General features: G+C 50.5%; 1 protein-coding gene across 1 annotated transcript in view; it reads left to right on the top strand.

Moving 5' to 3' along the window:
• Positions 1-8,461, top strand: part of IFFO2 (intermediate filament family orphan 2) — a 54,893-nt gene extending 46,432 nt beyond the window's left edge. Inside the window, exons 7-9 of the mRNA XM_058818822.1 lie at positions 3,736-3,825; positions 4,577-4,707; positions 7,697-8,461. Of these exons, the coding sequence (XP_058674805.1) occupies positions 3,736-3,825; positions 4,577-4,707; positions 7,697-7,802 (327 nt within the window). The 3' untranslated portion in view covers positions 7,803-8,461. The remainder of the gene's footprint in view (positions 1-3,735; positions 3,826-4,576; positions 4,708-7,696) is intronic.
• Positions 8,462-16,193: the final 7,732 nt, after the last annotated feature.

Genomic DNA, 16,193 nt, shown 5'->3' on the forward strand with positions numbered 1-16,193 from the left:
TCTTAGTGCTTCCTCTCTGTGGCTGATTTGCAGTCTGTGCAATCACTTTATTGGCCAAACTTTACTTCCTTGGCTCCTTCAGAGTGAGTGTTTAAAATCCTGAGTGAGAGGTGAAGGATCCAAGGTGTCTGTTCCAGGCCCATCAGGGAATTTGTCACCCTTCAGAGCTTTCTCTAAAGTTCTGGGATGACAGGAGGGAGGTTTAGATTTGATTTTAGGGAAAAATCCTTCCCTAAAGGATTAGGGTGGAGGGTGTGAGAGGCTCTGCACAGGGTGCCCAGAGAAGCTGTGGCTGATCCATCACTGGCAGTGCCCAAGGCCAGGCTGGATGGGCTTGGGAGCAGCCTGGGACAGTGGAAGGTTTCCCTGCCCATTGATGGGGTGGAATTAGGTGAACTTTAAGTTCCTTCCAGCCCAAACCAGTCTGAGATTCTGTGATTTTCCACAGCCCCTCACTTTCTATCTGAGTTATCATTCACACTTGGTTATGATAACATGTGCAGGGCATGGGGTTGCACAGCTGTTCCTGTGGGGAGCTGAGCAACCTCAGCGTGGTCTGGGGAGGTGTTGAGGGGTGTAAATCCCATCCCAGACACAGAACCTGTGGTGGCAGGGCCATAAAAAACCCCAGGGATCCTCTGGACCTGTGAATCTTGGGGCTTCCCTCTGCCCAGCCAGTGGGGATCTGCTGGCAGTGCTGCATAATGAACAGCTTCCTTTTAATCCTGAAATCCCAGGGAAAGGCAGCTAATCCAGGCACTGCAGAGCCTCCTTAAACCAGCCTGGAGAGGGCTGGGAATGACAGGAAATGGCTGGGAATGGGCTGGGGATGGTTGGGAATGGGCTGGGGATGGGCTGAGAATGACAGGGAATGTCTGAGAAGGGGCTGGGAATGGTCTGGGAATGGACTGGGGATGGGCTGGGAATGGACTGGGGCTGGCAGGGAACAGTCTGGGAATAGCTGGGAAGGGATGGGAATGGGCTGGGAGTGGCAGGGAATGGGGCTGGGAGTAGCTGGGAATGATGGAATGGTTGGGAATGGCCGAGAGCAGGCTGGGAATGGACTGGGAATGGCTGGAGATGGGGCTGGGGATGGGGCTGGGAATAGCTGGGAATGATGGAATGGCAGGGAACAGCCTGGGAATGGGTTGGGAACAGGCTGGGAATGGGTTGGGAATTGCTGGAACTGGCCTGGGAATGGGGCTGGGAATAGCTGGGAATGATGGAATGGCAGGGAACAGCCTGGGAATGATGGAATGGCAGGGAATGGCTGTTACTGCATCCTGAGCAGCACAGGGCAGGGGGGTGGGAGATGATGCCTCCCAGGCAGGGAAGATGCTGAGGCAGCAGCCTGGGGATGTCTGGCTGTGTTCCTGTTCCACCTCCTGCTCCTGGATCATCCATCCAGAGCTCAGGGAGCCTCTGGGGATTACTGGGAACTGCTGGGGCTGCAGAAACCACGGGGATAACAGGGACAGAGAGTGGCACAGGGATAACAGAGAGTGACACAGGGATAACAGGGACACAGTGGCACAGGGATAACAGAGAGTGGCACAGGGGTAACAGGAGCAGAATGGCACAGGGATAATGGCTGGACAGTGGCACAGGGATAACAGAGTGGCACAGGGATAACGGGAGCACAGAGTGGCACAAGGATAACAGAGTGGCACAGGGGTAACAGGAGCAGAATGGCACAGGGATAATGGCTGGACAGTGGCACAGGGATAACGGGAGCACAGAGTGGCACAAGGATAACAGAGTGGCACAGGGATAACAGGGACAGAGTGTGGCACAGGGATAACAGGAGCACAGAGTGGCACAGGGATAACAGAGTGGCACAGGGATAACGGGAGCACAGAGTGGCACAAGGATAACAGAGTGGCACAGGGATAACAGGAGCACAGAGTGGCACAGGGATAACAGAGTGGCACAGGGATAAGAGGGGGACAGAGAGTGGCACAGGGATAACAGAGTGGCACAGGGATAACAGAGGCACAGAGTGGCACAGGGATAACAGAGTGGCACAGGGATAACAGGAGCACAGAGTGGCACAGGGATAACAGAGTGGCACAGGGATAACAGGGACAGAGAGTGGCACAGGGATAACAGAGGCACAGAGTGGCACAGGGATAACAGAGTGGCACCATAGGGGGCACAGGGATAGCAGGAGCAGCAGAATGGCAGTGATAGCGAGCAGAGGGAGGGTGGCAGGGTGATAACGAGCAGCCTCGTGCAGGAATTAATGACAGCTGATTTGCATAGCCGGGCGTGCCTGCCTAAGCGCTGCAATAGCGCCGAGCCCGGGCCCCGCGCGGGGGAAACTCTAAAGATTTTAAGAAGCTTAAATCCTTCTAAATGAAAATTATACAAGGAAAGGGTAGATTTGGCTTGTAGATGGAGGTTCAGAATAAAGGCTGCTCCGGCTGTGCCTGCTCTTTAACATGTGCTTTACATGCCTGAATCTTCCTTCCGTGGGTTTTATTCCTTTCAAGTTCTTACACGCTGCCCTCACCACCTTCTTTTATGACCTTCCTCCTTAAAGCTCTTCTGCATATAAAAGGATCAGAGGGATGATTCTTGTAACTCCAGGCTGGGTAGCCTGGTGTGGGTACCAGCAATGAGCTCTGTAAATCTGCCACAGATGTGGCCAGAGCATGGAAACCCCTGTAACACTCATTGCTGCAGTTGTGCTAAATTGGGGATCATTTTTTAATGGAAAACTGAGGTGGTTGAAGGCTTGAAAGAGGGAACAGTGACATTGTGGTGCCTTTTTGGGCAGCACCAAGCAGCTCTGTGTGTTTGGGAGCCCAGGCTGTGCTGTCAGTCCAAAGGAGGAGCTTTCCTGTGGGACAGCATCTGTTCCTGCTTTATCCAGCAGTGCAGGAATTCCAGTGGGAATCTCTGTGTGCACTGGAGAGTGATGATATGGAACTGGAAAATGAGAATTCCAGTGCAAACCTGGGAGTAACAGCATGGTCAATGCAGGGAAAATTAAAAGTTTCATGGCTGGAGAGCAAATCCAGTCTGTCCAAGTGAAATCAGGCTGTGAAAGGCTCAGGAAAATCCAGGGGGTTGGTGCTTTGGAATGCAGCAGGTGCATGGATTTAATTGCTGGAGCCTTGATCAGACCTTGCCTTTGTGTGTCCAGAGCTGTGGTCATGGCACAGAAATGTGTTTTCCTGGTATTCCAGACTGAAGAATATTCCTAGTCTGTGAAGCAGGGTCTTAAAAAAATCAGTGCAGGAAGGAACATAATAACCTGCATTTCCAAAGAGGTTAAATAAAATCTCCAGTTCTCTCCTGAATTCCTTTATTTCCTTGCTGATTTTTCGTGTCCTCCTCTCCCCTGCAGGAAGAAAACCTGGGAAACTTGAGAATTCCTTTATTTCCTTGTTGATTTTTGTGTCTTCCTCTCCCCTGCAGGAAGGAAACTTGAGAATTCCTTTATTCCTGAATTATTCCTTTATTTCCTTGCTGATTTTTGTGTCCTTCTCTCCCCTGCAGGAAGAAAACCTTGGAAACTTGAGAATTCCTGAATTCCTTTATTTCCTTGCTGATTTTTTGTGTCCTCCTCTCCCCTGCTGGAAGAAAACCTGGGAAACTTGAGAATTCCTTTATTTCCTTGTTGATTTTTGTGTCTTCCTCTCCCCTGCAGGAAGAAAACCTTGGAAACTTGAGAATTCCTGAATTCCTTTATTTCCTTGCTGATTTTTTGTGTCCTCCTCTCCCCTGCAGGAAGAAAACCTGGGAAACTTGATCCACGAGACAGAGTCTTTCTTCAAAACGAGAGACAAGGAATACCAGGAGACAATAGGGCAGATAGAGGTGAGGGAGCTGTTCCTGATGGATGGACACAGCACAAAGCTGTCCCAGAGGGAAGCAGGGATGTCCATACATCCAGCAGTGCAAAGGCATTTCCCTCTGGCTTGCCCTGGGGATTTTTCTAAATGCCATTCTCTGGGTTATTATTGCTCCATGCTTCAGCACTGAGCATAAATCTGAGGCTGGTGGAGAGAGAACCTGCAGAACAAAGGGAATAAAACACATTATTTTTCTTTTTGCTCCTTTGTTCTGCATATCCACCCTCACCCTGGGAAATGCTTCCCCTGATGTGGCCTCACAGGTGGCCAGAAACAGCAGCTGGAGCTTCTCAAAATCTCTGTCCTGCCTGGAGCTGCTTTCATTAATTGCCTGTTGACAAACAAAGTGCAGGAAAAGCCCTCCAGGGTGATATATGGGTTTTTTTGAGCTAGTCTTATAAGCTCTTGGAGATTTATATTACACTTAAGATAGTTCAGCTACTTTAAAAGCAATAAAATCAGCAGGATGGCTTTTGTGGTAGTGTTAGAAACAGAAAATTTTTAATAAAAAGCCAGACCAGGGCTGTTCAGAGCCAGTGTGGAGCTGTGATTGCCCTTCCTGGGCTCATGGGTGCATTGGCAGCCAGGAGCAGTGAGTGAAATGGGCACTGTGGGGTGTGTGGGTGGGCTCTGGGCAGCTGAGGCAGTGTGAGGAGTGCAGGAAAACAGGAAAAGTGGGATTGCTCCTGCCCTGAAGCCGATTCTTTGCCCTTCAGCTGGAACTGGCCACGGCCAAGAGCGACATGAACCGGCACCTGCACGAGTACATGGAGATGTGCAGCATGAAACGGGGCCTGGACGTGCAGATGGAAACCTGCAGGAGGCTCATCAAGGGCTCAGCTGACAGGTGAGGGCTCCTCTGGTCCCCCAGCAGCTCCTTCCTGCTCCCTCCTGCTCCCTCCTTTTCCTTCCTGCTCCCTCCTTCTCCTTCCTGCTCCTTCCTGCTCCCTCCTGCTCCTTCCTGCTCCTTCCTGCTCCCTCCTTTTCCTTCCTGCTCCTTCCTGCTCCTTCCTGCTCCTTCTTGCTCCCTCCTGCTCCCTTCTGCTCCTTCCTTCTCCTTCCTGCTCCTTCCTGCTCCCTCCTGCTCCCTCCTTTTCCTTCCTTCTCCTTCCTGCTCCTTCCTGCTCCCTCCTGCTCCCTCCTTTTCCTTCCTGCTCCTTCCTGCTCCTTCCTGCTCCCTCCTGCTCCTTCCTGCTCCCTCCTGCTCCCTCCTGCTCCTTCCTGCTCCTTCCTGCTCCTTCCTGCTCCCTCCTGCTCCCTCCTGCTCCCTCCTGCTCCCTCCTGCTCCTTCCTGCTCCTTCCTGCTCCTTCCTGCTCCTTCCTTCTCCTTCCTTCTCCCTCCTGCTCCCTCCTTCTCCTTCCTGCTCCTTCCTTCTCCTTCCTGCTCCCTCCTGCTCCCTCCTTTTCCTTCCTGCTCCCTCCTGCTCCTTCCTGCTCTTTCCTGCTCCCTCCTGCTCCCTCCTACTCCTTCCTGCTCCCTCCTTTTCCTTCCTTCTCCTTCCTTCTCCTTCCTGCTCCTTCCTGCTCCTTCCTGCTCCTTCCTGCTCCTTCCTGCTCCCTCTTGCTCCCTCTTGCTCCCTCCTGCTCCTTCCTTCTTCCTGCTCCTTCCTTCTCCCTCCTTCTCCCTCCTGCTCCTTCCTGCTCCCTCCTTCTCCTTCCTGCTCTTTCCTGCTCCCTCCTGCTCTTTTCTCCTCCCTCCTGCTCCTTCCTGCTCCCTCCTGCTCCCTCCTGCATGCTGAGAGTTTCAGCCTTTCTGTGCTGCCAGGCACTGCCCCCAGGAGAGCACTGCATTGACCTGAGGCCGTGGGGAAGGTTCCAGAATTGATCGATAACTCTGGGATTGTGGTTGATTAGAGTTGATTAGAAGTGTGTAGTATCACAGGGTGGAAAACTCAGAGTTTGGGGTTTTAGAATATAGTAATAATTATAGAGCAAGATGGAGGTTTTAGGGTGGAGGCTTCTCCTTCTTCTTCACCTTCTTCACCTGCTTCACCTTTACCTTCTTTACCTTCTTTACCTTCTTCACTTTCTTTACCTTCTCCACCTTCTTCACCTTCTTCCCCTTCTTCACCTTCACCTTCCTCACCTTCTTCACCTTCTTCCCCTTCTTCACCTTCACCTTCCTCACCTTCTTCACCTTCTTCCCCTTCTTCACCTTCACCTTCCTCACCTTCTTCACCTTCTTCCCCTTCTTCACCTTCACCTTCCTCACCTTCTTCCCCTTCTTCACCTTCTTTACATTCTTCTCCCCCTTCTTTACATTCTCCACCTTCTTCACCTTCTTCTTCCTTCTTCTCCATGGGTTTCAGTGATATTTTCTAACTGGACAGAAAAGCCTGCATTGCTGACTTTGAGGGATCAGTTATTGGGTTAAAAGTAAAAATAATTCGGGTGTCATTTCTTACTTGGACAGTTTAGCCTTAAAAGACCTTGTAGCAAAAGATTGTTGGCCATTTAGAGCGTTGTTGGTGAAGAACTGCAGAACTCACTGCTATGAGACTGTAACACTGATGAGAAATAATAAACACCTAAATTTGAGCACAAACTGTCAGCTCCAGTGCCTTCCATCCTGACCTCAGAGGTAGAAAAAGAAGCTGAAAACCAGCACAGCCTTCCTGGTCAGATGCTGGAGAGGGCACCTAGAGCAGAGGCTGTTACAGGAATAAAGTAGGGATTTATTAAATATATAAAAAAGTATAGGGATTAATTAAAAATATAAAAAATATAAAATATAAAAAAGTAGGGATTCATTAAATATATGAAGGCCTTTTAATAAATCCCTACTTCATTTAAATAAAGTAGGGATTTATTAAAAGGCCTTCAAAGATACACTTTGGGCAGTGCAAGGGCCTGGCCATGGCTACATCCAGGATGGACCATGGGGGATCAGTTTTCACACTTTTTAAAGTTTAGTCCGTTTGCATATTGTGGGTTAGTTGTTCAATTACAGCTTCAGGTAATGAAGTAATTTACCCCAAGTTTGCTCCCCCCAATTCATTTTTGTTTGCACTTTTTGGGCCTGAAGCTGCAAAAGTTCCCCTTGGTTCTGGGGCTGGAAAAGAATTGTTTTGTCTGACTAAACTGTGAGGAGAACTTGCTAACACTCTGTGTGAAGTTCAGTTATACACAAATGCAGCACAAAATCAGAGAAGTACAAAAGCTGAAACTTAAAGCATCAATTCCTGCCAGCCTGGGCTAAAGTCAGCACTGTCACTTGCTGGCCTTGTCCTTTGGAGATCTTGTGTCCCACATCAGCCCTGGAAGGGGGAATTTGGGGTCCCCAAGGGCTCAGCAGCTGCTCCTGAGCACAGGGAGCTCCAGCTCAGCTGGACTTCCAGTCTTTAACATCTCAGATTTACAATTCTTAAAACCCCAAATTAAATCTCGACTCTGGACTTACATGAAGAACTTGTTTTTTAATCTTCTCATGTGTTAAGAACCTTACACTATGAGGGATTTCTCTTATCTCTTGCTCAACCCCAGTAGAACAAGATGATAAAGTTTCAATTTTCAGGGCTCTGGGTATTAGGGCTGCTGAGAGTCTTTGCTCTCCATTTCCCCATCAGCAAACCTGGGACAGCCTCTGTGTTTGAGCTGGGCATGGCTGGGGTGGCACCTTGATTTTTGTACTGATATTTGCTGTTTAAGCAAAATTTTAATGTTATTAAAGGGGTTTTTGAATAGCTTGGGGAAATTCCAATGTTTAATGTTAATAAAGAGGTTTTTCAGTAGTGTTGGGAAGGGAAAGTGGCTGTTTTCTTGTAAGACTTTTTGTTCTTCCTTCAGTCATGGATATTTGACTTTTTTGCTGCACCTTTCCCTGTGTTTCCCTGCAGGAATTCTCCATCCCCCAGCTCTGTAGCCAGCAGTGACTCAGGAAACACAGATGAAATTCAGGACGATTTGGACAGAGAGACGGACGTGGAGCCCATGGTCAGCTGATAGCAAGTGGGAGCATTCCAGCCAAGGGGGAGATGGAGAGAGAAGAAAAATTCCAAACCAATTGCTGGGGGAAAGGTGAAAGACTCGAGAGCCCCTGCAGGGGGACTCTGAGGACTCATTCCTACACGCATCCCCTCCCAGCCAAGGATTGGTGCTGTACATTTCTATTGTTCTACAAACCATAAATGCAGAGTCCTGTAGGAAAACATGGTGTTTTAATTGTGCCTTTGCCCCAAGCTGAGCCACTTGGAGCTCCAGTGGAATATTAATAGCAGGTGTTTTTATAAAATATATTACTTAAAAAAAAAAAACACAACCAAAGCTGTTGGCAGCAGAGGATGGTGCTGCAGAGGCTCTGGGTACTTCAATAAGCTGCTGGATTTATTGAGCTGCTGCACTGATTGGCAAAAGCAACATTGGCAAAAAGAGCAGCAAAACCAAGACAATTGTGGTGCAATTACAAATGTCTGGCACAAGAAAACAAAAAAGAATTGCCTCCAAATTGAACTGCAAATGTTTAAAAACAACAGTGGGTTTGGAGACAGCTTGTAGTAAAATTCAGAGGGTTTTCTCCATCCCACCTTCTGGGGTGAGGGAGCCTTTGGGATGTGTCCAAGGTTTCTTCTGGACTCCAGGAGCTGGAGGAGCAGGACTCAGCTCGGTGGCAAAGCAGGGGGGCACAGGAGGGGGCACTGGGGGGGGACTATCACTGAGTAACTTCTATGCAAAAACAAAAAAAAAAAGCTCGCCTTATTTATATGGAATGTTTGGTCCCTGCTGGGCTACAGTTATCCCTTGGGAAAAGGAAAGCTAAACCCACATTTGCACACTTAGATGTCTGTAGAGCTTCTTTTGAGGTGGAATGTTGTATCACAATGCCTTTGTTTCCAGTGGTTGGGTTAGGAGGGGAGTCAGCCCTGGTTTGTGTCTTTTTTTCAGGGTTTTTTTTTTAGTGTTTGCAGATTTTCCTTTGCAGACAGAGAGATAACTCCATTTTATGCTGCTTCCATGATGTGCAGGTGAAGCATCAGGATAAACTGACCTAGGTTAGGCTGCAGACATGACTTGAGAGAGCTCCTGCCCACTGTTCTTGGGGAAAGCTGAGCACTGGGAAATGCTGTCACCCTTTTTAGGGTGTAGTAAACTGAACCCCAAAGTGCTGCTGCCCTAGAACTGGGGAGGAACAGCCATGTGCTTTCTCTGTGAGAAAGTGGCAAGACCTTGGCTTTACCCATCATTATTTTTACCCAGGAGAAGCAGCATCAAAGCTGGATCACACAGTGGTGGCTGAGGAAACTCCAGCCCTACTGAGCTCTTCACAGTTAAAATGGGAATTGTAGCACCTCAGCCAGGTAAAAACAGGGTATAAACCTCAGCCAATAACTTTCTGTTTGTTTTTAAACCAAGATTGAGAGTGTAGTTGGTACTGCCCAAAGCCAGCTGTGGGGTTAAGCAGTGCTTGGAACTCAGAGTAAATTCCAGATGTGTTTGTTCTGCCTGCCAGGATGTGCTGTGCAGGAGCAATGCTGGGGCTGGACAGGGAAAATCTTGATTTCTGCAGCCTCTCAGTGTTAGGGAAAGGCAAAGTGGCCAATCCTGTGAGCTTCCAGAGTGCTGTGCCCAAGCCTCTGCATCTCTGGAGCTGCAGATCCTGCTGCTCCATTCCAGAGAGCACAGGTGTCCTGGAAAATGCCTCATTCCTGACTGGAACCCCTCAGTCTGGCATGGCCATGGAGTGGGGCAGGACTTGGGGTGTTCCTGGTGGAAATGTGGGCACAGGAATGTTCCCCTCCTGTGCTGCTGGACATGGACATGGAGCAGCTTTGAGGCCACGTGGGTCAGAGGAGCTCCCTGAGGTTTCCAGGCTGGGAAAGGAGAGACCAGACTGATCCATCAGGATCTACAGAGTGCAGGACCACAGCTGACGGATTCTGTCCAAGCCCAAGGATATTCCTGATGGGGGAGATGAAACAGGAAAGCCTTATAAATATGATTGTTGTGGTGGATCCAGGGATATTCCTGTGGTGGATCCAGGGATATTCCTGTGGTGGATCCAGGGATATTCCTGTGGTGGATCCAAGGATATTCCTGTGGTGCATCCAGGGATATTCCTGTGGTGGATCCAGGGATATTCCTGTGGTGGATCCAAGGATTTCCCTGTGGTGGATCCAGGGATATTCCTGTGGTGGATCTAGGGTTATTCCTGTGGTGGATCCAGGGATATTCCTGTGGTGGATCCAGGGATATCACTGTGGTGGATCCAGGGATATTCCTGTGGTGGATCCAGGGATATTCCTGTGGTGGATCTAGGGTTATTCCTGTGGTGGATCTAGGGATATTCCTGTGGTGGATCCAGGGATATTCCTGTGGTGGATCCAGGGATATTCCTGTGGTGGATCCAGGGATATCCCTGTGGTGGATCCAGGGATATCCCTGTGGTGGATCCAGGGATATTCCTGTGGTGGATTCAAGGTTATTCCTGTGGTGGATCCAAGGTTATTCCTGTGGTGCATCCAGGGATATTCCTGTGGTGGATTCAAGGTTATTCCTGTGGTGGATCCAAGGATTTCCCTATGGTGGATCTAAGGATTTCCCTGTGGTGGATCCAAGGTTATCCCTGTGGTGGATCCAAGGTTATCCCTGTGGTGGATCCAAGGTTATCCCTATGGTGGATCCAAGGTTATCCCTATGGTGGATCCAAGGATATTCCTGTGATGTCCTTACTGGTGGCAATGCTCAGTGCAGAGTAGGTGACAACTCCTTGGCTCCTGGGGTGAGGGGCTTTCCAAAGCCTGGTCTGTCCTGTAAATAACTTTTCTCTGGAAGAGAAACCTCATTCCAAAGTGCTCATTCCTGTTATTTCATAGGTGGCCAAAGTGGTAAATGTGATGTTCACTAGGGCTGTAAGCTGGGGGGTGGGTAGGGGGGGGATTTGGGGTATTTTTTGGGCTGGGACTGCATGTTTGAAAAGGGTTTTGAAGGGTTTTGAACTTCAGCTGCTCCCGAGGAGCCTCTCCCGAGGCTGAGGGAGCGCCTGCCAAGTCTGGATGTCTGTGATGCTTCAGTGGCTGGGGCAGGCATTGCTCAGCACAGTGAATCAGCTCCTGGAGCCTGCCCCGGCTCCTTTCCTGGCTCCTCTCCTGGCTCCCTTCCTGCCGGGAATGCTCCTGGAGCTGCCCCTGCCTCTGCCCTCACCCAGGAACACTCCTGGAGCTCCCACTGCCACCTCTCACCCCAGGAATGCTCCCAGAGCTGCCCCTGGCTCTGCCCTCACCCAGCAATGCTCCTGGAGCTGCTCCTGGCTTCTCTCATCCTGTGAACACTCCCAGAGCTGCCCCTGGCTCTGCCCTCACCCAGCAATGCTCCTGGAGCTGCCCCTGGCTTCTCTCATCCTGTGAACACTCCCAGAGCTGCCCCTGGCTCTGCCCTCACCTGGCAATGCTCCTGGAGCTGCTCTTGGCTTCTCTCATCCTGTGAACACTCCCAGAGCTGCCCCTGGCTCTGTCCTCACCTCATGAATGCTCCTGGAGCTGCTCCTGGCTGTCCCCTCCCGGCCCTGCCCTGACCCCAAAATGCTCCAGGCCCCACAGCCCCAGCAGCTGTTGAGGTTGTGCTTCCCTTCCACTCTGAGTTTGTTGTTTTTCTCTATAACTGAATTTTCTGGTAGGAAAAAGGCTGAGTGTTCCCAAAGGCAGGAGCTGCTGTGCTGAGGGCAGGGAATTCCTACAACAGGAATTGAGGTGTGGGGTGGGCAGGAGCACCCACAGTGGGAATTCCCAAATCAGGAATTGGGGTGTGGGATGGGCAGGAGCACCCACAGTGGGTGCTAAGGGAATTCTCATATCAGGAATTGGGGTGTGGGGTGGGCAGTGGGTGCTGAGGGAATTCTCATATCAGGAATTGGGGTGTGGGGTGGGCAGTGGGTGCTGAGGGAATTCTCATATCAGGAATTGGGGTGTGGGGTGGGCAGTCGGTGCTGAGGGAGTTCCCATATCAGGAATTGGGGTGTGGGGTGAGAGGAGCACCTGCAGTGGGTGCTGAGGGAATTCCTGTAGCAGGAATTGGAGTGTAGGGTGAGCAGTGGGTGCTGAGGGAATTCACGTATTGGGAATTGGGGTATGGGGTCAGAGGAGCACCCACAGTGGGAATTCCCATACAGGAATTGGGGTGTGGGATGGGCAGGAGCGCCCACAGTAAGAATTCCCTTATCAGGAATTGGGGTGTAGGGTGGGCAGAAGGTTCTGAGGGAATTCCCACAACAGGAAATGGGGTGTAGGGTGGGGAAGGGGCACCCACAGTGGGAATTCCCTTATCAGGAATTGGGGTGTGGGATGGACAGGAGCACCCACAGTCAGTGCTGAGGGAATTCCCAAGCAGGAGTTGGGGTGTGGGGTGAGAGGAGCACCCACAGTGGGAATTCCCAAACAAGAATTGGGGTGTGGGATGGACAGTGGATGCTGAAGGAATTCCCATATCAGGAATTGGGGTGTGGGGTGGGGAGCAGCACCCACAGTGGGAATTCCCTTATCAGGAATTGGGGTGTAGAGTGGGCAGGAGGGTGCTGAGGGAATTCCCATATCAGGAATTGGGGTGTGGGATGGGGAGCAGCACCCACAGTGGGAATTCCCTCATCAGGAATTGGGGTGTGGGGTGGGCAGGACCCCACATTGGGGTGGCTGAGGGGGCTGTGGGTGTAGCAGAGGGTGTAGAGCTCACGTGCACGGTGGTGATGTGTGCAGGACAGCAGAGGTTCCCATGGGTGTCGGTGTCTTTCTGTGACCACATTTTAATCCATTTCTAAAGCAGAAAAGGTGTTTTCATGCTCGGGGTTTATGTTCATTTAGGCTGGGCCAGCCCTTTGGGGCAGCTGGGGTTGGTCCTTGGGGGTTTTGGGAGGTCGTTGTGTCCAAGTCCAGCTGTGCTGCTGCTCCTGCTCCGTGTGTGTGGCACCAGATCAAAGCTTGCCAGAGGAAAAAAAAAAATTTAAAAAAAGGAATTTAATTGTAAAAATGCTGGAAATGATTTTGATGACCTCTTTCTTTTTTCCTTTGTAAAGCTGTAAATACTTTATTTTCGTTTTCTATTCTTAATGCGGTGTCATATTGACACTTTTTTAGATTTCCAGTCAGAAAATCCTCCTCATCGTTTCTCATTTTTTAAAAGGGGATTTCAAGGAAGCAAATTTTTTTGCTCGCTAGCAGTGTAATAATAGATCAAATTCCTAAACTGGGTTTGTACAAAAAAAAATGTTTTCAGTAAACAAATGGCAGTTTGTGGATGCATGTTGTTCAAAAATGTCCAAAGAATAATGTGGTACAAATGTTTTAAAGAATAATGTGGTGCAAACATGTTTTTCAAAGATTTAGTGATGATCATCTTAGTTCACACAAGGAAAAAAAGCAAAATTCTTTAAAAAAAAAGTTTGGGGGGGAATGTAATGAAACTCATGTAAGCTAAATGTGTAATCTATTTATAAAAACACAGTATATATTCTATTTTTATCAGAGGTTTTTAAAGTGCAAACAGATTTCTGTTGGCAGATGCAATTGTTCCCTTGTAAAGTCTCTGCTGCTCTCATGGGACCCCCAAATCCTCTGATAGTTCCAGGAGTCAGCATGGAAATAACCAGGGCAGGTTTGGCTGTGGAGCACTCACAGTGGCTTCCTGCAGGGGAGGCTGCAGCTCCAGCATCTCCTCTGCCTCTGCAGAATTGCTGCTGTGATTTTATTCCCTTCCCTGCGGTTTTGTTCCATTCCCCTCACTGGGAGGATGCTCCTGGAAAGGGTCAGCACCTCCTGGATCTCTGCAGTGTGGCAGGACAGGGGTTAAACTCTGCCTGGGTAATAAAAAATTAAATTATAAATTCAATTTGTACCTGTAGAAATCGGGATTAACTCAACAAAACAGAACAACAGATGGGAATCGTGCCTGAATCCGCATCCAGAGCTGCTTCTAAAGTGAGATTATATTAATTTTCCTTTCCATGATCATTCCTGCCAGCAAAAACAGGAGCTGGCTGTGGCAGGGCCGTGGGTGCTCCCAGAGCTGTTCCTGGTGTTTCCCTTGGCTCTGGGAACAGGGGAAGGATGTTTGTGTTGGAAGAGCTGCAGAGCTGGGAGGTTTCACGTTGGAGTGCCTCATTTTAGAGCTGAGTGTTTAAGGAATGATTTATCCTGGTTAAATTGAGACATCCCAGCGCTTGCACGAGGCAGGGACACTCAGTGAGGATTTCCCACCCTTGGCTTCAGCAATTTTGGGGTTTTTGTCCTCCTGCTGGGCTGCAGGGGAGCACACAGCCCTTAGAGCTCTTTGCCTCTGGGGCTGCCACCCAAACCTGGATTTTGGGGTTTTTAGTGGGATGTGATTTGTGTTTTAACTGAGAAATAAAATTACCAAGGAGGCAGCAGGAGCTGTCCTGGTGGGAATGGCAGCAGAGGGGAGCTGGGGGCACTGCTGGGAATTCTCCATGGGAATGGGATCCCAGCCCCTCTCCCTGCACAGGGAACGCTCGGGGCCGGGCCAGGCCCTTGGCAGAGCATGAGGAAACACCTGAGCCTTCCCTCCTGTGTGTTCTGGGGTGAATTCAGTGTCCTCAGACCCTTCTGCGCTTGCAGGAGCCTTTCAGAGCTTCTCTTTTGAAGGAGCAACAAGTTGTGTTTAAATGTGGGTGTTTGATTGCAGAAATCACCATTCCCCCCTATCCTGAGGCACTCCAACAGTGAAGCACTCGGTGAGGGGGTGCTTGTGGGTCTGGCCAGCTCCTTTTTTTCTTTTGGGAAATGATGTTAAAGCTTAAAACAACCCCTGGGGTGGCTTCAGACCGGTGTCGTCTCTGTGGCAGCACAGCCCAGAGCACCACGGTGCCACCAACCCGGTGGAGCTGCCCGGACTGCCACCCCAAAACCCCAAATTTCTGTTTATTGGAGAGGGTTTGAGGGCGGTCCAACCTCACTAAACACACTCCTTTGTGTTTCACCAAAAAACTCACAATCCAGTCCCTAAAACACATTCCTGTGGTTAAAGTAAATGTAGCGACCTTCTGCCAAAAAAGATTATTTATTATTTATCGTGTTCTAGCGGGAGGCATTGATGCCTCTTCCCTCCTGCTGTGTCACTTCTTGTCGGTTCCTCTTTAGGTCACCCGAGATTTTCTGTTATCCCCGTGACAATGAACTACTGATGGTGTGGGAACGCCCCTGGTTACCGTCCCCTGTAAATACCGTGCTTTATATTCTGTATATTAGCTCATTTGAACAGAAAAGACTGCACTGATGATGCTGTTGGGTGGGGAAAGGCCGGAGGGTTCTCCTGGGGCTGGAATGGGACATCACCAGTGGATTTGGGACCACGAAACGCTTCGAGAATCCAATCCACGGCAGGAGGAGCCCCGAGAACATCCCAATCTCCTCTGAGCTCGGCGGATTTGCTCCATTTTTCCTTTTTTTAGTGCCAAAACCGAGCCCACCATCCCCTCCCAGGTGTGCTGGTGTCCATCCCATGTCCAGCCGGTGTCCATCCCATCCCTCCGTCCAGCCCGGGCCGGAGCTCAGCCCTCGGTACCGGCCCTGCCCATGGAACAGGCCCCAGTCGGTCTCTGGTGACGATGAAAAACCACAAAAAACTATAAAATAAACACCGAACTCCTGGTTGAACGGCTCCGCGTGTTCATTCTTGGGGTGGAGAACGCCGCCACAGCAGAAGGATTTGTGTCTGGGGAGGGAGGAGCATCCTCGGGTCTGGAAATCCGCCCAGCCCAGGTGATTTGGGAACATAAAATAGCTCGAAACCCCCTCAAAATTAGCGTCCTTCAGCTGCAGCTCTTGAAACATGGCTCTGCATGGAAATTAAAGCATCCCCTGCACACCTCAGCTTCCTCCTGGCCCTACGTCCCAGCCAGGCACCTCCTTTGGGTTAAAATCATCAAATTTTCGGTAATTTTCAGTTCCCAAAGGGATTCTCAGTTGCTTTTCTCTTTCTCCCCGCCCATGTCCTCTCGGGCAGCTCGGACCCGCGGAGCTCCGGGCACAGTCCCAGCTGCTGCCTCTCCTCGGGCCGCTTTTGTTGTTGTTTTTCCCGAATTTCCCTTTTTTAAAGGATTTTTGGCTCCTTCCCGCGCCCCGCCCCCTCCCACGTGCCGCGCGCGCCACCGCCCCCTCCCGCTCCGGCCGCAACCATCACCGCGCGGGGGGGGGGGGGGACACACGCCAATGGGGACACCCCACGGGCACCCCACGGGTAGAGGGGGGACGGGGCCAGCACCCTCACACACAGCGAGCGGCGGGCGCGGGGCAGCCCCTCCAGACCGCCGCCCCCGGGGGTTTATTAATTTATTAATTAATAGATGGTTGAGTCTCCTCCCCGCCCCTCCCTCCCCCCGCGCGGTGGGTGGTG

This window comes from Ammospiza caudacuta, chromosome 22, assembly GCF_027887145.1.
Source record: "Ammospiza caudacuta isolate bAmmCau1 chromosome 22, bAmmCau1.pri, whole genome shotgun sequence".
Classification (NCBI taxonomy): domain Eukaryota; kingdom Metazoa; phylum Chordata; class Aves; order Passeriformes; family Passerellidae; genus Ammospiza; species Ammospiza caudacuta.